Here is a 22,396-nt window from a genome sequence, read left to right as displayed (position 1 = left end):
GGTTTTAAACCGATTTCTATACAACTGCATTGACATGTCTCATGATTAGATGTGTAGAACCGGGTCCTCTATTATGTGTTGTATCTAAACCAAGAGTCTGATAGCAACAAACTGATTGTTTGTTCTTGGGCGCTCATAAGCTGAATTTTAGGGGGGGGGAGAGCTTACCTGGTATAATTGGCACTTTCAATGCTGTATAATAGAAATCTCAAAACAAAAATATAAAATGTAAGGCAGTGTCATTCAGCCAGGGGGTGGGCTTTTAGGGAATTATTTCATAAGTTTAAAAATGTGAGGTATGGTATTTCGGCATAACAGTGACGACATGTTAGATGTTAAAGGACGTTTGTAACATGTTGACTTGAGAATTAACTGATGTGAGATGCACATTGATTATTTACTAGTTTTATTTGAAATACATTTGATTTTTTTTTCAGCTCCACTCTTGGCAAACACATTGGAAGAGGACAGGCCGGGAAGAGAAGATTTTCCGACAGTGCAGCTACTTGGTCAGGTTCTTGACCTCCTTTCCTTCTGTGTGGAACACCATGCTTATCATAGCAAAAATTTCATTCTCACTCGAGACCTTGTTCGAAGGGTTCTTGTATTGATGAAATCCAGACACACATTTCTAGCATTGAGTAAGTTGTACTATTAACGTTTTCTATTGGTTTACCAGGACCAGTGAGTATGGAGTAAAAAGCTTTCATGAGTATGAGCAGGAAAGAGTCACTAAATTTTTTACTCCTTACTCCTGCTAATCTTTACCAAACTGCTATATTAATCAGTCAGGTGTTTCTAGTGCAGAAGAGCCACACCATCTTCATAACGTATGTGATGAACATGACAACTTTACAATATTAAATTCATCTTTTACATAAATCTCTGTATAGTCCAAACTTATTAATAATGTACTTATATGTTTTAGCATAGTTTGTTTTAACATATTGGTTTGTCCAAAATGAAGAGTGGCTCATTTCAGCATTTTTTGGGAACAGTTCTTATTCAAGGATTTAAAGGAAACACTGTACAAGAGAACAAAAATATTTAGCTGAATAATGTTGATGCATTTGGATTTACAGTAAATAAAACTATGTTAGTGAGTCTTTGAGCTAGAAATAATGGTTTTTCCCTAGTGCTGATGAAGTATAACTATGCTTCTGGAAATAAAACAGTACGGAACAAAGATTTGCTCGAAAAACCTGTCTCACTTTACAATTTATTTTCGAAAAAGAGCGGTCAAGACAACGAATGAGTAACTGCAATAGCAAATTTGCATTAAAAAAAAGAAAAAAAAAAAAAAAAAAACAAAAAAAAAAAGAAAAAAAAAACCTTTTGAGTCTGGTAAATGGGTAAAAACAAGAAATTGAAATATTTTCATATTTTGAAAAAATAGCCTGTATAGCCTGTGATAAGTGACGATTTCGATCCTTGGAAATTACCGATTTTACAGATTTCAATAATCCCTGTGAATAATGCCGTCCCTAGTATTAAGTTAACCCTTTTCCAAAATTGGTTCCGTGTACGGTTAGTATGGAGAGTTGACAATTGACATATATGCTAAAGGTAATACATTTTGATTAATTTCTATCACAAACACAGGTCACGGCAATATTTAACCAAACCTATATAAATTTTGGATCTGCTTTTAGCATGAGCTCTTTATTTATTCACTCAATTTCCCCCATTAAAAATACATGAGAAAAGTGATACTAAATCTGCTACGGTCATGCTTTACCAGTCATTAGAGGGAAAGGGGAGGGGGATTACCGTTTTTGTTTGCTAATATATTCGAGTACGGAGCGTAAAATTCCTTAGGTTAGGTTTACTGCTGGACATAAATAGAAGACGGTAAAGAACCAGTCCGGTTATTGCTAGAAAGAAGAAAGAAGGGTGCACCAGCAATTTTGAATGTACCAAATTCAAATTTGAATTTGGTGATATCCAAAATAATAAAAAGGAAATCTAGTAAACTGGATTAGGATTCATCTATCCTATCTTTTCAGCCTCATTAAATAAATTTAGTTGATTTAGTAGTCATCCCAACTTTCATCAAACGTAACTACTATTGTCAAAAAATTTTTTTCACGTCTCGTCATCTGTCAAGTTTGTGAAAAAAAAACAAAAAAATGTTCGGTTTTGGGATAAATAGAAAAAAAGATGAATGAATGATTTTAAAAACTAGTGTTTGATATTCAGGGATAAAGCCGAATATTCCCTCGTTTGCTTCAGGTTTAACTATTTATTTTTTTGAATGAGGTAATGTGGTGTTTTTATGCGTTTTTAGTTACTATTCAATGTTTATAGGCAATGAATTTTCTTGGCATGTCTCTCGACTTGGTATTTTGAGTCTGCCCTTAGTAATAGTAATAATGCTATTCAAGTTGTAAGAGCTACGGCTTGTCTTGGAATTTCAACCAACCTGAATAAATGTGGGATTTTAAAGATGAGTATTTGTTAACATACGCCTGCTCTGTTTGTTGGAATTCTGCTCCGGGTTGTTACTCTTACCATTTGAATTGAAATTGACACTCTTGACTTCATTTTGATGAGATGAAGTGGGACTAAACTGAAAACAAGTTAATTGGATGAAACTTACGGTATTCTTTGGTAAATAATCAATGCCATTTTGAGGTATAATTTTTATCGCCATGGAGATAAACTATTGAAATGTGAGGGTATTTGTGCAGTTACACATAATAAAGCAAATAAAATAGGTTTCGTGCATGAAAAGTTCTGAGTGCTTTTTTTTGTCTCAACCTTGTGATAGCGCAATAGATGAATTTGTGTTTGGAAACCCTGTACGCTGCGGTTCAAACCTGTGTGCTCTATGGCCTTGACTCTCAATTTAAATATAGCCAAGAGTCTGACAGGGCTTTGTGCCGGAGTAGTAGAAAGAGTAGTTTCATCTCTTTTAACTTGATTTGTTCTTTTTAGGTGCCCTTAGGTTTTTACGGAAGATAATTGCTTTAAAAGATGAGTTTTACAATCGGTACCTGATCAAAGGGAACTTGATAGCTCCCGTTGTGGATGCGTTTTTTAGAAACCAAGGGCGATACAATCTTTTAGATTCAGCCATCATCGAGTTGTTCGAGTTTATAAGATTGGTAAATTCTTTTTCTTTCAATTTAGTTTCTTAAAAGTTTACATAGATGTTTATCAATGTTGTAGGATTTGAGGATTGGTTTAAACAAGATTGTTTCGGAAATCGATTGATACCCCTGACAATTAAAAAGAGTGAAGATAGGAACGCTTCCCATAGCTCTTAATGCGTCCAAGTCTTAGTTAAATTATTGTCCCAAACAAGACTTAAATATAGCGTGTTCCCTATGGCTGCTGTCACAAATTCCCTTATTATTGTACTTGCAAGGGCGGTAATGGTCATTACTTCATTATTATAAGGATTGAAAACATTCATTGGGTTTAATTATTTAATTATCAGTTAAATTAACCTAGGAAAATGGGACTAAACTCATGCTTATAGGGGGAGATCCGAGAATAGAATATATTTTGTGCCTTCCCTTCGGTGTGGTAATTGGTAGGACCTTCATAAAGTGTCGCTTTTCGAATAAATTAAACCGCGCAAAAAAAGTAACTACAAAAAAATAGTTACTAAATTTAGTAATATAGGTTATTACTAGTAATTAGTAATTAGTAATATAATTTAGAAATTTAGTAATATTTAGTTCATGGAATATAGCCAGCATTTTGCTTCTTTAATTGGACGCCAACGAAAATGCAAAGTTAAAGGAATAGTGGCTATAAGTAATACGTGTTTTTGTTTCGAGTAACGAAGTAAATCGTGTAAGAGTAGAGGAAATGATTCCAGTGTGGGGTTGCTTGGTACAACGTTTATTGAACCTCTTGATATTGTCAGTTTTACTTCATACATTTTGCAAAAATGATTCATTACCATGTTATATGGTTTAAAGTAACAGAATGTTTCTTAAAAAAGAGTTACTAATTTTTTCGTAATATAATCTGAGCCGTTTTTTTTTTGTTTTTTGGAAGAAAGTGAAAAATGAGTGTTTTGCGTTTTCTTTGAGGGAAGAATTCTCGATTACTTTATACTATATATTTATTTGTTTACTTCAGAGTTAGTTTTTTTTAGAATAATTAGTATATGCATGGGCAACGGTATGTTTTACCAATATTGCTTATATCATTGGTTCTCAAACTGTAGTACGCGTACCCTTTGGGGGTACACAATTTTTTTTTTAGAGAGTACGTGGCCGGTCAACAAAAAAATAAAATAAAATAACCCTTTAACTATAGGACTGGCAATTTTATTTCTATTTTAGCTGTAGTTTACTAAGTACCGGTAACCGACAAGGGGACATAAAATGTTGTGTGGGTAAAAAGGGTTCAGTGTCTAAATAAGTTTGAGAAGCACTAGCTTATATGATTTAGAAAAATTAATCAACGATAAGAAATGAGTCCTTTTTGTATTTTTTACAATCTCGAGTACTGCTATTGACGCTGAACTATCTGATAATTGAAAAGTAAGTTTAATACATTTACTTCTGAATTCTGAAGCCGCTACCAAAATAAATTAGTAAAGTACTTTTATACCGTAAATATGCTATGAATTATGTTAACAAGAGTGTTATTATTACTAAGGTTCTGATTCTATCTTGATCGATTCATCAACCGATTTTGATTTTATGGAAATGTTGACGAGCATGAGACAAATTTGAGAGGCTGTGCTGTACTTTCTAATTTGAAAAGGGTAAATTTAGTGCTTTCCCTGATATTTAATAAGTTTTTTATCCTTAGAAAGCGTGTTGTCTGTGACTATTTTTGGCAGAGATACTTATGGGGATTTTTTTGATCTGTGTCCTCCCTGTCCTGTAAATGTTGCGTGACTCGTAAATATCGCTTGCAATAGTTCGTGAAGGGATCAAATATAACTTTCATTTGTGTAGACCAGGGACTTCAAAAATGTTTTCCAGGGTAATTTTCTACTGCTTCTCTGAGTGTATCGATAGTTAGTTTTCCAAGACATCTATGTGCTACATTTCTAAAAATCACTGATGTTTTTTCTTATGAATATTGTTCTATATTTTTATTTCCTTTACAACCTCAAGTATTAGGTTTCTTGGTATTTTTCTATCAAGTGCCTCTTTACTTCGATAAGTGAAGCTCCTTAACTCGAAGAAATAATACATCATCTATTATTGTTGTGCTAGGAGGACATTAAGTCGTTGTGTACGTACGTCGTAGATACATTTGGAAAGCAACTGGAATCAGTAAATTATGTTCAAACATTCAGAGCCTTAAGGACGAAGTACGAACAACATCAAGATAGACTTAAAGATAGATCTCTGGATGGGTAAGTCCCCACTCTCTCTCTCTCTCTCTCTCTCTCTCTCTCTCTCTCTCTCTCTCTCTCTCTCTCTCTCTCTCTCTCTCTCTCTCTCTCTCTCTCTCTCTCTCTCTCTCTCTCTCTCCCTCTCTCCTCCCTCTCTCTCCTCTCTCTCTCTCTCTCTCTCTCTCTCTCTCTCCTCTCTCTCTCTCTCTCTCCTCTCTCTCTCTCTCTCTCTCTCTCTCGCCCTTTGCCTCTTTCACTCCCGCTCTGTCTCTTTCTTTTCTTTTTTATCCCACCGTTGACATTTTTGGAAATTGACTAACAACTGGTTTTTATCCAGAATTCCCTTCTGGGAAAGCCTTCTTGTGAAAAAATTTATCTGTAGCTAACGTATTTTCAAAAAGCGTGCATTTTACTTGAAAAAAATCAAATTTTATTGGATGACTTTGGATTCTTTAACTTTGCCTCTGTTTTTAAATGCCAAGATTTAGATAGTTTTCAGATTTCATTCTCTCTAGCAATCCCTCGTCTAGTCTACCACCTACTGTTTATTTGAGAACGGTTTATAAGTTAAATTCTATAATATTGATCACACAGACTGCTAATCCAGATCCCACTGTTCATTGCAAAAAAGGTCTTTAATCACATCCTAAAAAAAAAGTTTTAAGTTTTTTAGACTAAAGTTACACGTTAATAAGCAGCAAATATGAAACTGGCCATCAAGATTATAAATTTTGAGGCCAAAAAGTGATTTCTTTTGCTGTTCATGCTTCTCTCACTTAGTTTTCTGTGTTGATTTGGTTGAATTCATGTCTCAGAATGCTGCGCTGGTAATCTAGAGTTAGCTTGGTTGTAAAGAACCTTGTCCAAAGAACCCAAAAAAATTAGAAAAATTTGGATTAACCGTTACATATTTTCATGACTATAGATCCCTTTCCGAAAAAGCATGTAATACTTCTTTTAACTAAAATTTTGACATTGCAAACCTATAAAAAATGTTTATCCAGATTACACTATCACTTGTCCTTTCTTCCAAGTGGTGTTCCGCCCATCTTACGACCCTCGAGGTTTAAACGTGATCCTCGGCAACCAGAGGAAGATGAAGAATTATGGTTTGCCACGGATGACGACCTTGAAGAAGAACCTATTGGTCCAGGACCAACAGTGCAGACCATTCTTAGTCCTGTTTCTGAAGAAGGTATTTTTTTTCTGCTTCTTAGCATAAAATTCAGAAGGTTTTAGGACTATGTAGGTAGAGAGGAAATACACAGTACTAGCTATAAACTATTTTCGTTGATCTTTCTATATTCTTTACGCTTCCCCTAGTGCCATTTGCTATGCTTAAAATGTACTGAATACGGACTAGATATGCAATTTTTCATAAGCCTTGCCGACATGAAAGAATTGCGACAAGAAAGGTGGTCTGGCAATTTCATGGAGGCCTAGGGTAAAAAAAAAATATGTCAGGATGCAATTTGCGTACTTAGGCTACATAATGATCCATCCCGTAATGGAAAGCTGGCAAAAATGGTAAATTTAATTATATAATTTTTCTAGGTCAGGCTTCTATACCAATTTAATTTGTGAAGTCAATTCGTCTGTATAGTTTTAGTTACTTAGTACAAAAGATAAAAAGGTATCAAATCAGCTCCTCAAGTGCAAAACCGAACAAACTCAGAAATTGTGAACTATCACTTAGTATGTTTTGACTCATTAATTTTTATGGCACTTGGTATTAACCAAGTGACATATAGCAATCGCAAATTCTGTCGGTCCCGGTTTTGCTACTTTAGGCACTTCCAGGTAAGCTAGGACGATGAAATTTGGCAGGCGTATCAGGGACCGGACCAGATTAAATTAGAAATAGTCGTTTTCCTGATTTGACCATCTGAGAGGGGGGGGGGGGTTAATTCGGAAAAATAGAAAAACTGAAGTATTTTTAACTTACGAATGGTTGATCAGATCTTAATTAAATTTGATGTTTGGAAGGATGTCGTGTCTCAGAGCTGTTATTTTAAATCCCGACCGGATCTGTTGACATTGGGGGGGGGGGGAGTTGGGAGCGGGAAACCTAAAATCTTGGAAAACACTTAGAGTGGAGGGATCGGGATGAAACTTGGTGGTAAAAATAAGCACAAGTCCTAGATACATGATTGACATAACCGGAACGGATCCGCTCTCTTTGGGGTAGCTGGGGGGGAGGGGCTGATTAATTCTGGAAAATTAGAAAAAATGAGGTATTTTTAACTTACGAACGGGTGATCGGATTTCAATGAAATCTGATATTTAGAAGGATATCGTGTCTCAAAGCTCTTATTTTAAATCCCAACCGGATCTGGTGACATTGGGGGGAGTTCGGGGGGGGGGGGGACCTAAAACCATGGGAAACGCTTAGATTGGAGGGATCGGGATGAAACTTGGTGGGAAAAATAAGCAGAAGTCTTAAATACATGATTTACATAATTGGAATGGATCTGCTCTATTGGGGGGGGGGGGGGGTTAATTCTGCAAAATTAGAAAAAATGACGTATTTTTAACTTACGAAGGAGTGATCAGATCTTCACAAAACTTCATATTTAGAAGGACCTCGTTACTCAGATCTCTTACTTTAAATCTCAACCGGATCCAGCGTCATTGGGGGGGGGGGGGCGGAAATCTTAGAAAATACTTAAAGCGGAGAGATCAGGATGAAACTGGATGGGAAGAATAAAACCTGCCTAAGATTTGATATTTAGATGGAACTCATGTCTCAGAGCTCTGATTTCAAATCCCGACCAGATCTTTTGACATTAGAGACAGTTGGAGGGCGAAAACTTGGAAAACACTTGGAGTGGAGGAATCGGGATGAAGCTTGGTGGATAGAATAAGCAAATGTCCTTGATATGTGATTGACGTAACCGTACTGGATTCGCTCTCTTTAGGGGAGTTGAGGGGAGGGGTTCAGTGATTTGGCGAGTTTGGTGCTTCTGGACGTGCTAGGACGAGGAAAATTGGTAGGCGTGTCAGGGACCTGCACAAATTGACTTGATAAAGTCGCTTTCCCATATTCGACCATCTGGGGGGCTAAAGGGAGAGGAAAAACTAGAGAAAATGAGGTATTTATACCTTGCGAGTGGGTGATCGAATCTTAATGAATTTTGACATTTAGAAGGACATTGTGACTGAGAGCTCTTATTTTAAATCCTGACCGGCATTAAGCCTCTGATTTTCCTTTTAATTCTTAGAATTTTGTTAGAGCTCATACCATATGCGCTCTTGGCTCTTAGCTCTTCTTGCCTCGTCACGAGTGCCATATGAGCTCTTAGCTCTTGTTTTTCCAGAATTGTATAAAAAAATTTGGCATGTTCTGCTATGACCACAAGAAAGAAAAATCGATCACATTATGTCCTTCAGAAAAAGAGCATCAAAATAGTTTTTTTTTTTCACTGCTGTAAGATTTGTATTTCTGGTCTTATATCCGCTTTCGCTTCGGTGGAGCGGCATTCTAAAACGTAAATAATGCGTTTCCAATTCTCGGACTTTCTATTTTAACCCCTATCTCTAATATCCCCCAGAAATTATTTACAATTCGGACCTGCATTCTGTTGAAAGAATAACATCGATTTTGGCTCATAGAATGCGGCAGTCTTTTCATTTTTCGTTGGGGTTTGTGACCTTTGGAAGCACTACAAATAATTTGTATCTCTTTTTAATCGTATTTGTTTTAAACAGATAAAATTCTGTATCTCCTCCACCCCCACCCATGAAAAAAATATACTTTTCTACTTGTTCCGTTAGGAAAGAAGTTTGAAATATTTTTAATTACTTATATTTTGCAAAAGATGTGTGGCTGCAGTTACTCAAAAAGGTTGAGATCATTTGTCAAATTTTGGTGTGTAGACTGCCATGAGGATGTTATATCTCCCCATGTCCATACAGGCTAGTAGTAGTTGTAGTAGAGCTATTTTATTGAAAATAATCAGTTTTTGTATCATAGCACAACAAAAGTGGAGCTTGGGAGGATATGCTAAGAGAATAAATGACAAAAAAAGCAAAGCAAGTTATGTGCATATTCCGGGCAAGTAATTTGACCTTTGTCGTTATCGGCTTGCGAAGAATAAAACGTGTCAATACGATTTTTTGTTCTTCTGTAAAATTTGAATTTTATCACACATACGTCGCACACACACATGTATAAATATGTTAGATATACTGCTTCTTTTTGTAAAAAAAAAAGCTGTCAAAACTGTTTTTTAGTTCTTCTATAAAATTTGAATTTTATTGTGCTTGCCCCTTTATCACACACAAAGCTGTCAAAACTGTTTGTTTTGTTCTCCTGTAAATACTGTCTTTTGTTGTGCTTGCCCCACTATCGCACACAAACATGTAAATTTTTGATATACTGCTTCTTTTTGTAAGAAAAACTGTCAAAACTTTTTTTTTTGTTCTTCTGCAAAATTTGCATTTTGTTGTGCTTGCCCTTTTATCGCACACATGCATGAATATTTTAGATATACTGCTTCTTTAAAAAAAAAAAAAAAAAAAACTGTCAAAACTTTTTTTTTTTTTTTTTTTTTTTTTTTTTTTTTTTTTTTTTTTCATGGCACTTGGTATTAACCAAGTGACATATAGTAATCGCAAATTCTGTCGGTCTGTTTGTCTGCCGGTCCCGGTTTTGCTACTTTAGGCACTTCCAGGTAAGCTAGGACGATAAAATTTGGCAGGCGTATCAGGGACCGGACCAGATTAAATTAGAAATAGAATTTTCCCCGATTGTACTATCTGGGGGGAGGGAGGAGTGGGGGGCCGGTTAATTCGGGAAGAATAGAAAAAAATGAAGTATTTTTAACTTACGAATTGTTGATCAGATCTTATGAAATTTGATGTTTGGAAGGATATCGTGTCTCAGAACTCCTATTTTAAATCCTGACCGGTTCTGATGACATTGAGGGGGGGGGGAGTTGGGAGGGGGAAACCTAAAATCTCGGAAAACATTTAGAGTGGAGGGATTGGGATGAAACTAGGTGGGAAAAATAAGCACAAGTCTTAGATACATGATTGACATAACTGGAACAAATATGCTCTGATTGGGGTAGTTGGGGGGGGGGAAGGGTTAATTCTGGAAACTTAGAGAAAACGAGGTATTTTTAACTTACGAACGGGTGATCGGATCTCAATTAAATTTGATATTTCGAAGGATATCTTGTCTCGAACCTCTTATTTTAAATACCGACCAGATCTGGTGACATTGGGGGGAGTTTGGGGGGCGAACCTAAAACCATGGAAAACGCTTAGATTGGAGGGATCGGGATGAAAATTGGTGAGAAAAATAAGCAGAAGTCTTAGATATGTGATTTACATAATTGGAACGGATCCGCTCTATTTGGGGGAATTTGGGGGGGGAGGTTTAATTCTGAAAAATTTGAAAAATTGACGTATTTTTAGCTTACGAAAGAGTGATCGGATCTTCATATTTAGAAGGACCTCGTAACTCAGATCTCTTATTTTAAATCTCAACCGGATCCAGCGTCATTGGGGGGCAGTTGGGGGAGGGGACCGGAAATCTTAAAAAATACTTAAAGTGGAGAGATCAGGATGAAACTGGATGGGAAGAATAAAACAAGTTTAAGATACGTGACTGACATAACCGGACCGGATCTGCTCTCTTTGGAGGACTGGGGGGGGGTAATTCAGAAAAATGAGGTATTTGTAACTTACGAACGGGTGATCAGATCTTAATGGAATTTGATATTTAGAAGGATCTTGTGCTTTAAAGTTCTTATTTTAAATTCCCATCAGATTCTGTGACATTGGGGGGAGTTCGAGGGGAAACCGGAATTCTTGGAAAACGTGAAAATTGGGGTATTCTTATCTTACGAATAGGTGATCGGATCTTAATGAAACTTGATATATAGAAGGATCTTATGTCTCAGATGCTCCATTTTTGACTCGACTTGGATCCGGGGACATAGGAGGTTAGAGGAAGGAAACAGAAATCTTGGAAAACGCTTAGAGTGGAGAGATCGGGATGAAACTTGATGGGAAGAATAAGCACAAGTTCTAGATGAGTGATTGACATAATTGGAACGAATCCGGTCCCTTTGGAGGAGCTGGCGGTTGTGAATTTGGAAAAATTAGAAAAATTGAGGTATTTTCACTTAAGAACGGGTGACCAGATCTTAATGAAATGTGATATTTAGAAGGAATTCATGTCTCAGAGCTCTTATTTCGAACCCCAGCCAAATCTATTGACATTGGGGGGAGTTGGAGGGGGAAATCGGAAATCTTGGAAAACGCTTAGAGTGGAGGAATCGGGATGAAGCTTAGTGGATAGAATAAGCAAATGTCGTAGACAACTGATTGACGTAACCGTACTGGATTCACTCTCATTGGGGGAGTTGGGGGGAGGGGTTCAGTGCTTTGGCGAGTTCGGTGCTTCTGGACGTGCTAGGACGATGAAAATTGGTAGATGTGTCAGGGAGCTGCATAAATTGACTTGATAAAGTCGATTGCTCAGATTCGACCATCTGGGGGGGGGGGCTAAAGGGAGAGGAAAAATTAGAAAAAAATGAGGTATTTATAACTGACGAGTGGGTGATCAGATCTTAATGAATTTTATATTTAGAAGGACATCGTGACTCAGAGCTCTTATTTTAAATTCCCACCGGCATTAAGCTTCTGATTTTCCTTTTAATTCAATCTATTGATTCTTAGAATTTTGTTAGAGCTCATACCATATGAGCTCTTGGCTCTTAGCTCTTCTGGCCTCGTCACAAGTGCCATATGAGCTCTTAGCTCTTGTTTCTGTAAAATTTGCATTTTGTTGAGTTTGTCCCTTTATCACACAGATAGGGCGGTATCTCCTTTTGCCATTGGAAAAAAATAGTTAAAAATTTAAACATCTAGCATTAAAATTTTCAAACCAACATGATGAATGTGTGGATGATTGCTCAGTACATAATTCTTAATAAGTGTAAATGCTGCATTTTCTCTCCTCAAACTCCTTTATAAATGTAGATGTCCATAATCGCATTGTTTGAGGATTTTTCTCTCTTTTGTACGTCCTACGCTCGAATACGCTTGTCCTGTTAGGCATCTCCAATGAATTGTCGGACAGAACAGAGGCAGTCAAGAAAAGGTGCCTAAGAATTATCTTCAATGAGAGTAAAGTGCCTTACATTTCCCTTCTTCGGAGAGTAAATCTAGTCACCCTTAAGGAAGGGAGAGCACAGATTTCCTCGCGTTTTGCCCACAATGTCGTGCATAACTCTCGTACTACTTCTCTTTTCCGAGTGAACATTTAACTCCTCCCTCCAAACTCGCCCCGACATTCTGTTTCAAGAAAAATCCCCCTTCTTACCCCAATAAGAGGTTCCTCTGAAAAATATAGAATAACATTCACCCCTCACATAGTTGAAATGTTAAATCAGCATCCCCCCTTTCTCACTCCACTTTTATTTTACAGTTTTAGTGTTTATTTTGCAGTTGCGTACTTTATAATTCTTGCTAGTTAGACTTTTGTTTAAATTTTGTTTTCCCTGTTTTAATTTTACGAGTTTTTAATCGTTTGAATTTTTTATTGATTGCAATTTATGATTTTATGACATTGACCTTTTCTTCAATTTTTTCATTTTTTTTTCTTTTACTAGCCCTAAGATGCGAATTTGGCACTTTTGGGCTTGTGATAGCCGCTTTGTTGAAATAAAATCTTATCTTATTACGCATCGAAAATGGATAAATTACAACGACAAAGTACCTCTTTCTTCTTCATTCATAGCAGAGGAGTAAAGTAGTAACATTCATTGTCAAATATTGTGCATTTGACATGGAATAAGACCGGTTAAAAAAATTCCATTTAAACAGAAAATTGAAAACACTATTTTCATCTAAACGAAAGCAAAGAACACCAAATAGCACTGAGGTAAAAGTAAATTTTTTTCTTAAATGTATTAAAAAGCTTGTACATAAAAATTTTCTGACAGAAAAAAAAATATCAGAAATTGTTAAAATAAACAAACAACTAATTATCATTAAATTCTTCTAGTGGCAAGAGCATTATCAAGAGAACTGAGCCCTACTAAGCAAATCAACTCTGTTTATTTAGAATTAATCCCTTAAAACAGACTGGAAGAGGCAATTCATTATTCCCAGGTAAATGGTCCCATATTCTGACAAACCCCATGCTTTGAATTGTCCTTGTCCACGATAAAATCGGAAAATGAACCTCTCGTCGTAATCACTTTTCATTCAGTTCTATACTCCCAATCTTGCACACAAAGCTACTGACCCGCAACTGCATTCAATGATGTATACATAGCCCTAAACTCCATAAAGAAAATTTACCTCAATTTTCTCCCTTTGGAATCGACATATTCAAAGCTTATTCAGCTATGTATGTTTTATTTATTGATTTTATCTTGATAATGATGCTGTGAATGATAAAATATTTTTATTTCTAGGTCGCAAACCTTTAACCCCATCCAACTCTCCTAAATCGGGGAGTGCCTTGCTTACGGCTTTGAGCAATAATAACCCATCCACTTTATCTGGTGTTGCACAAGAACCAAAGAACTCCCTAAAAAAGGTATACTTTGCTTTTTCTGCTTTGTAGTTTTGTTGCTGTTTTTCCTTTTTTTTCAAGATGCACAGCGTAAAAAAATTTACAAAACTTCAACACAGTCTTTGTCATGATTTATATTTGGCTCAAAATACATTCAAAATTAGTAACAGCTCAGATTCACACTTAAAATTGATTTGAGCTTTAGAAAAAAGTAGTCGAAATGTCATTGTGGTCATTTGTTTGGCTAAGGTGGATAAAACAAATAAGTAGATTCTGCATAGGAAATAGATGAAACGTGAGAATAATTTCTAGACGATTTGTGAAGTTGTCATAATGCATAACACCATACAGAGAAAAGTGCTTTCTCTTGAATTTTTTTTTCTTTTACTTTTAGCTGCAAACAAACCAAAGTCGTTAATCTCCTTTTCCCTTCTCTGCACAGTAAGATTCCATATTAAAAGTTTCTTGTGCTTTAATACAATTCATACCACCATGTTTGGTGCCACCATGCACTCAGCACCATGTTTGGCTTGCATTGTGCCATAATCAATCATGACAAAGAGATGAACTTGAAGGAGTTGAGAAGGCCCCTGAAATTCTCTGTAGAACGAAGTGATTGTCGTAATAGTTTTAACTTGACGTATTGGGTTTGCTCTGGTCATTTGGGGGTACACATAAAAAAAAAAAAAAAAAATTCAATAGCATCCAATGTCAGTTATTAAATTTGAGATCTAAAATGATCGCCACTATATACAAAAGAACGTTCACTTATCTACTCTAATTGTTTCTTTTGGGAAAGTAAGACAAAATCAAGCTCAATTTCTGCTTGAGGAATCTGTCCTGAATCAGCTCATTTTCTTTTATTGCCCCGTCTTCACGCATTTTCCCACTCAAAGCTTCAGCCATTTTGAGCGAGGCTTATTTCTTTGGTTCTTTGACCTTTTCCGCCTCTCTTTGGTTTCTTGAAAAAGCCTTTCCCCTACTTTATCCTTCGCCCTTTCTACTGACTTTTTTGGAACAGATTTTCTTGCAGGTATTCAAATGTCCTTTTCTCGACCAAATATCTTCTGTTTTTCCCTTCTTTTTTTGCTATCTCTTCTTTTACTTATTTCCTGTTTGGCTCTTCTCCAGCCTGTCTAGTGCACGTAGCTTCAAATAGGGGTTTTTAACTCTGGTAAGCATTCCACCTCAAAGACAATAAATCTTCGATAAGAGGAACTAACTGAGAACTATTTTAAAACTTACAAAACCCCAGAGACTATTAGTCTGGCGTTGAGCATTTTCAGTTTAACCGAGTATTTTGTGAGTAAAAATCCATCTTGACCAGGGAATAATCACATCTACCATTAGCACCCCTTTGTGAGATGTAGAGATATGCTCTCACATAGACACGTAGAGTTATGTGTCCCTGATAGTTTCTAAGACTGTGACCCTACCTGATTTGGGAAACTCAGCACCCATTGTAGTCGGTGCGTCACAAAGGTCTGTTTCTTCAAAGTTAAAAAAACAAGAGATTTTCTTTAAGTCTACGCGTACGATTTATGTGCTTTTAAGTAATCAAAGGATTAGTTAATCCCATAGCTGAAATCCTTTTTTGCTATGTCTCTGTTGATTGTTACTAACTTAAATCAGTAATAATTGTAAGGCAATGGTACTGCCCAAACAATTTTTTTAAATGAATTGAAAGCAATGTCAAGATATCTTGTAAGCGCATAGGGATTAATAGGGAATATTCCTTAGGGCAACCCGGCAATCTAAGCCCCATTTGCTAAAACTCAGCTTTGCCCTCGCTTATTGTGGCACATCCACACCTATGATTGTAAAGTGAGAAGCTCCATTTTAAGGATGAAAGCAGTTAGTTATAAAAATTTATCACTTGCTTGAGTGCAGATGATAAAAATAATGATAATTAGTATTTAAACTTAGGCGCCGAACAAACACCATGTGGATTTTTATGCGCAATTTTTGGTCTCCATTTATTGAAACTATTTGCTATAAAACTCCTTCTTTGAGAGAATAAAGTAGTAATATGGCTTTCAATCGTTTGCAATCACATTATTGATAGCAATGTCGAACAGAAATTGCACAAAGGTTATTAGCTCAGCAAACCTATAATGTAACTTTTGTGTGTTAATTAGTTTAAAAATAAAGCTCTTGTCAAAATTTGGGTTTATGGGAAGTTGTGGGTTTCAGGTTGTGACTGATTCGTATGGTTATGTTTGACAACAACTCTGTTTAAGGGAGTGCGCATAGTTTCGAGAGTCAAGGGGCCACACAAAGTTTAAATCTGGATCAATGCCTGAGCATGACCGGCAAATTCACTTAATATGACTAACAAATGTGAATATTATCATGCGTTTAATAGAGTTTAATTGTCATTATTAATTATATTATGCAGATAGTCTTCAACATATTGTCTTCAAGCCAAGGTGAATCAAACAGTCCGTGGTAACGAACTGTAGTAAGGAGCGACCCGGCTCAATAGTAACCAAAACTCTAAAAAATTGAATTTTTATATCAATAGCTACATCAAAAGAATCGCATTTTGATGCTGATTTTAAATATATAAATTTCATCAAGTTTAGTCTTACCCATCAAAAGTTACGAGCCTGAGAAAATTTGCCTTATTTAAGAAAATAGGGGGAAACAACCCCTAAAAGTCATAGAATCTTAACAAAAATGACACCATCAGATTCAGCGTATCAGAGAACCCTACTGTAGAAGTTTCAAGCTCCTACCTACAAAAATGTGGAATTTTGTATTTTTTGCCAGAAGACAAATCACGGGTGCGTGTTTATTTGTTTTTTTTTTCCAAGGGTCATCGTATCGACCAAGTGGTCCTAGAATGTCTCAAGAGGGCTCATTCTAACGGAAATGAAAAGTTCTAGTGCCCTTTTTAAGTGACCAAAAAAATTGGAGGGCATCTAGGCCCCCTCCCACGCTCATTTTTTCCCAAAGTCAACGGATCAAAATTTTGAGATAGCCATTTTGTTCAGCATAGTCGAAAACCATAATAACTATGTCTTTGGGGATGACTTACTCCCCCACAATCCCTGGGGGAGGGGCTGCAAGTTACAAACTGACCAGTGTTTACATATAGTAATGGTTATTGGGAAGTGTACAGACGTTTTCAGGGGGATTTTATTTTGTTTGGGGGTGGGGCTGAGGGGAGGGGGCTATGTTGGAGGATCTTTCCTTGGAGGAATCTGTCATGGAGGAAGAAAAATTCAATGAAAAGGGCGCAGGATTTTCTAGCATTACTATAAGAAAACAATGAAAAATAAACATGAAAACGTTTTTTCAAATGAAAGGAAGGAGTAGCATTGAAACTTAAAACGAACAGAGATTATTACGCATATGAGGGGTTCTAAAAATACTTTAGCATAAAGAGCGAGGTATTTAGGAGGAGAAATATACCTCGCTCTTTATGCTAAAGTATTTTTAGTAATTTCAACTATTTATTCTACGGCCTTTCTGATTCAGGGGTCATTGTTAAAGAATTGGGACAAAACTTACGATTTAGTGTAAAGAGCGAGGTATTAACGAGGGTACAAACCCCCTCGTATACATAATAAAAATATAAGATTATGAAAGTTTGTTACGTAAGTTAATTCTTAAGTTACGTATATTTTTTACTAATAAAAACGTTCGTTAAAAATTAAAAGTTCTAGTTGCCTTTTTAAGTAACCGAAAAATTGGAGGGCAACTAGGCCTCCTTCTCCACCCCTTATTTCTCAAAATCGTCTGATCAAAACTAAGAGAAAGCCATTTAGCCAAAAAAAGGATTAATATACAAATTTCATTTTAATAATTTGTGTGCGGAGAGCCAAAACCAAACATGCATTAATTCAAAAACGTTCAGAAATTAAATAAAAAAAAACTAATTTTTTTAGCTGAAAATAAGGAGCGGCATTAAAACTTAAAACGAACAGAAATTACTCCATATATGAAATGGGTTGTCCCCTCCGCAATCCCCCCTCTTTACGCTGAAGTTTGACTCTGCCACAATTCTACTTTTTAAAACAATTAAAAGCTTTAGCGTAAAGAGCGAGGGATTGCGGAGGGGACAACCTATTCCATATACAGAGTAATTTCTGTTCGTTTTAAGTTTTAATGTCGCTCCTTACTTTCAGCTAAAAAAATTAGTTTGTTATTTATTTAATATTAGAATAAAGCTGTTTGTTTCTGTGCTCTACTTTCTTGCACATGGTAAATATGTCCCGGGTTAGATGACTGCATTTCCTCCATGTGGTTTAAGGGTTCTCCCCTTCAAAGCCTTTAGTTTTTAAGTCTAAAACATTGTGTGCTAAAACCGTCTTCGCTTTCAGTGTATACACTTCCTCAGGTATAAAACCCATCTTAGCTCCATGGCACCCATCCCTAATTATTAAAGAAGAATTTAACACACAAAAAGAACCAACCTTTCCATTTCAGTCCCCCCCTCCCGGAATTAGAAACATTCAAGATTTTTTTTGGGGGGGGCTCCTCTTGCGCATTTGTTTATTGGTTGCTGTTCATGTAGAAAATATCTGAGCTAGCATACGCTATATTGTCTCATATTTGACAACACATAAATTCGACGAATCTTTATTTTGAAGTTATTTCTTTTTTTTTTGTATCCCAGTCACCCGTTGATTTTTTTATGTTGCAATTATTTGTGTGTTGAAGGTCAACAACAACTAATAAGTTCAAAAACAACTAATATTCCTTCTCATGTTCCTTGTTTTGCTAGGGCCTCGTTGACTACGAAGGTGACTCAGATGAGGAAGAGAACGAAAGCACTGAAAGTGAAACGAAGCGTCCGAAAATCTCCTAGAAACTAAGTTATCGCGTCTGAAAAAGGTGCCGTGACTGATTAAGTAGTGCAAAGACGTAGAGAATTTCGATTGCCATAGTTTTTTCTTCCGCTGTGGAACTGTTTTTTATTACCAGAAAGAGAAAAAAAAAGAGGATTAGGTTATCTGCAATTACGTTTACCAATTCCACGCTTTGCACTCGACTCTATGTGGTGCTAGTTTAATTTAGATATTATGAATGCATCATTCTAATTCTATCAGGGACTGAAACCATACAGTGAAGTTCATAAAAATGAAGATGTATTAAACTCTGGTCCATTTCCATATACAATTCAAGCATGATGCATTGAAGTAAGGTGTACACATGTATGTGTGTTAGGTTAACAGCGTATGTTTTTCTTTTTGTGTAAATTTTAAATCGGTGGATATTAGTGTTTTGTACTGAAAGTGATTATCAGTTTAAAAAAGGACTCATATTCCAATTTTTTGCAAAATCTGCCTGCTTGATCTAATTTTCAAAATGGGTACCAAGTATTTTGTTTCGGGCTGTTATTATTAGTAATACGACCATAAGCCAATAATTTAAGGAAAACGTTTACCCTTATTTACCTTTCAATTGGTTGTTACTTGTTTTTACATAATTTATTATCATCTGTAACTTGTAGCCAATTTCAACTTTGCTTTAAGCCTGACATTATATTAGATTAACCTGCAGATATTTTGCTATATCCGAATAGTAGTATTCTAGGCTCAGGATGAGTTATGATTGGAACTATGCTTTGTCCGAAACTATTATTTTTCAAAGTAGTCATTTGAAATTTTCAAAATAGCCACTGTCTAACCTATCATAAAAGATGAAATTTGTTGTTTGGATGGTATATGTCAACTTTGGTTAGGAAATAAGATTTGGCCCAATGTTCGACATTAGATAGAACCCTTGCTCCTTTTTTGGACATATAATAGCTCTGGATGGATTATTACCTAGCAAAGCAAATATGGACAAAAAAGTGTAAATTTTGGTTATAAAAAATTTATAAACTGTACTTTTTATAAAAAACGGATATCCTTTGGACATTGGACAGTTTCAACCAGCAGTACCTCACAGTTAACTGGCCATATTTTACTGTTATCTTGCTTTACTCGATAGTTTTATAAGTTTTTATGATTGGCTTCTGTGTTAATGCTAATTGTACAATACTAAATAGGAGCTTAAGGCTAGACACATGTTGGCGTTTTCTTACAGCGTTTTAACACTGTATCTCGGCAAACGGTAAGCTGGTATTTCCATACGAAGATTATTGTTTTATTGGCAACTATTTCAAATTTATAGTATGGACATTTAAACTAAAAACGTCTAGATCAAATAAGTCATTATTAGGCATGTGAAACAATATTGGGCGATTAAAAACCCGTGAGTTTTGTACACAGGTTCTGTGTTGGAACATTAAGTTTTACTAAGTTAAAATTTAAAACACAAAGAAAAAGATAAGTTTTTTTTTTTGTTTGTAAAATTCGTCGCTTTTAGCTTGGAAAGCACTACGTATGTCTTGCCCTTAACTTTAAATAAGAGAATATAAGTGTACAAATTCAAAAATTCTTCCTTTGGTTTGTACTTTCAGAAATTCGAATGTGTAACTGAAGTTTATAATGACCTTCAAGAAGAAACAGAAAATCATATAGCTATATAACATTGATATAAAAAGAAACTGTTCAAGAGAAAGATAAGATAAAAAAGCTCCTATAAATGGTCTTTTTCTTACACACAAAAAAGGGAAAAAAAAGACTTCGATTAGTTTTTGTTAAGTTTCTGTTGTGTCCCATTTCTCGATCTAACGTCATTACCTTCTTCTAAAAAAGAGCGTTTGCTAAAATAGAACAGTTAAAACCTTTATGAAATTTGTTTTTGGGTAATTGGAAATGAAAAGAATTGTTGTACAAATTGTTAGAGATCCGGTAGTTATTTAAAATGTTTTTGATCAAAATATGGTGTGGAATAAGATCGATTGACTTCAACTGCCCTCTCAATCCTGAAAACTTTATTTTTAACAAACTTTAGCGTTTGCACCGTTTGACATTTTAGTGAGTCCATTTAATGGAATTTTAAAACATTTCTTAAATTTCAGGGATCATTCTGAGCGAGATCTGCTTTTTTTATTATTTAAGAATGATCTTGACGACGGATTTCAATTCGATTTTAGAATGGACTTTGTCTAATTTGCTTCACAAAATTGGTCATATGCTCGACGAAGAACAGTTTCTTTTAAACTTTATTTTAGAGAATAACTTTAATGCCTATAATTTTGAGTTCAAGAGCCTAACACTAAAAAATTTGGGTAAAGTGAGCCAGATCGTGCTCTAAAGGTGCATTTATAATGCACAAAAGATTAAAAACACGAAATAAGACACGTTTTTTCCGCTTTTTACGTAAGTATATAAATCTGAATTTCAGCTTATGCTTGCTTATGACAGTCGTCTAAGCTCGGTCCGATTCATAATATATTCTTTTTTTCTTCTGCTTTTTGTAGTTGTCTTGCCTCATAAACTAGAGGAAATAACTCGGTTATTTCAAATCACTGTGCAATCTATTCTCAGTTGCTCTGTTCTGGTTAGGGTTAGAATGATGTTTGTATGGGTAATGTTATTGCGTAAATTGAAATTACGGATGAATGGTACGTTATTATACCATGGGCCGAGCTAAATTTGAGCTCTTTTTTTGCTACCCTTATTGTTTTACGGACATTTTTGTTCACCATTGTAAAAAAAAGAATAATATAAACTTTGTACAAATCAAATAGCTACTGTGTACTTATATTGTGTAGGAAACATAACCCAATAATTTAGAGTTGCCTGTATAAACCCAATTAATTGTGGGCTTTTATACCACGATTCATAAACTAGAGTAGCCCTTCTGTGTGATTTTTTCTTTTTTTGGCTTTGTGGTTATTCTATTCAAGGTACGAGCAGAGTCGTACTGCAGCAATTAGGGAGTAAGAGAGTGGGATGCGAACCTTTCTGTAAAATACAAGCAAGCTTTATCCTGATAAATCTTTGACAAACTTTTTGTTTGGAGGATTCAGCATTAAATGTGAACCAAGCAGCCCAGCGAAAGTATAGCATTTTATTGGTAGTTTCAAGATATGTCAACTAGAATTGCACAATTTCTTGAGCTATAATTTTTTAAGACCAGTAAATAATTCAAAGATTACCTGGTTTTTATAAGATGTATTTCTGGTACAGGTTTAAAACCAAAACAAAGTCAGGCAAATTGTGTTTTCTGTTATCATGAAGGGAAATCCTTTTCTCCTGCTTTAGTCCTAGTTAAATCCTCGAGTTTCGGTGCTACAGTAAAGAAAAGAAGTGCGCGTGTCACGGCCTGTGCCCTGGCACGCGCTTGGCCCGTTTAAGTATACTTGGATTAGTAATAGGACAGTAGTTTAATGTTCTATGCCTGGTTATTTTAAACTTAGCGCCAATCTTTTGAAATGAACACGGCAGAAAGGCCGTGTTCCCTTAACCGACAGGGTGGGGTCTCTCAGACCCAGCCTTAAGTTTTTTGTCCATTCCGTACAACAGGGTTATGCTAGGAGGTTCATATCTCGTGTACTCTTTTGACTTACCAAAGAAAAAAAAAATTAGAACTAATAGGATATCATAATTTTACAAAAAAATAATTTTTTTTTAGCCATCTAGCATCGCTTTTCATGGATGACATGGGCGTAGGCAGCATCTAGGGGGGGCAGCCAATTCTGTGAT

The 22,396-nt window shown here is 35.7% G+C and overlaps 1 protein-coding gene across 1 annotated transcript; it reads left to right on the top strand.

Moving 5' to 3' along the window:
* Nucleotides 1-437: 437 nt before the first annotated feature.
* On the top strand, nt 438-21,435 carry LOC136029243 (serine/threonine-protein phosphatase 4 regulatory subunit 3-like; the record flags this gene model as incomplete). Its single annotated transcript, XM_065707474.1, is given in 6 exon segments — nt 438-641; nt 2,938-3,107; nt 5,190-5,332; nt 6,346-6,506; nt 13,747-13,871; nt 18,580-21,435. Coding segments are annotated over 6 exon segments (887 nt in total), but the record flags the coding sequence as incomplete, so codon positions are not given.
* Nucleotides 21,436-22,396: the final 961 nt, after the last annotated feature.

Source organism: Artemia franciscana, chromosome 7 (assembly GCF_032884065.1).
Source record: "Artemia franciscana chromosome 7, ASM3288406v1, whole genome shotgun sequence".
Taxonomy (NCBI): domain Eukaryota; kingdom Metazoa; phylum Arthropoda; class Branchiopoda; order Anostraca; family Artemiidae; genus Artemia; species Artemia franciscana.
This window is presented reverse-complemented; position numbering and strand designations above follow the sequence as displayed.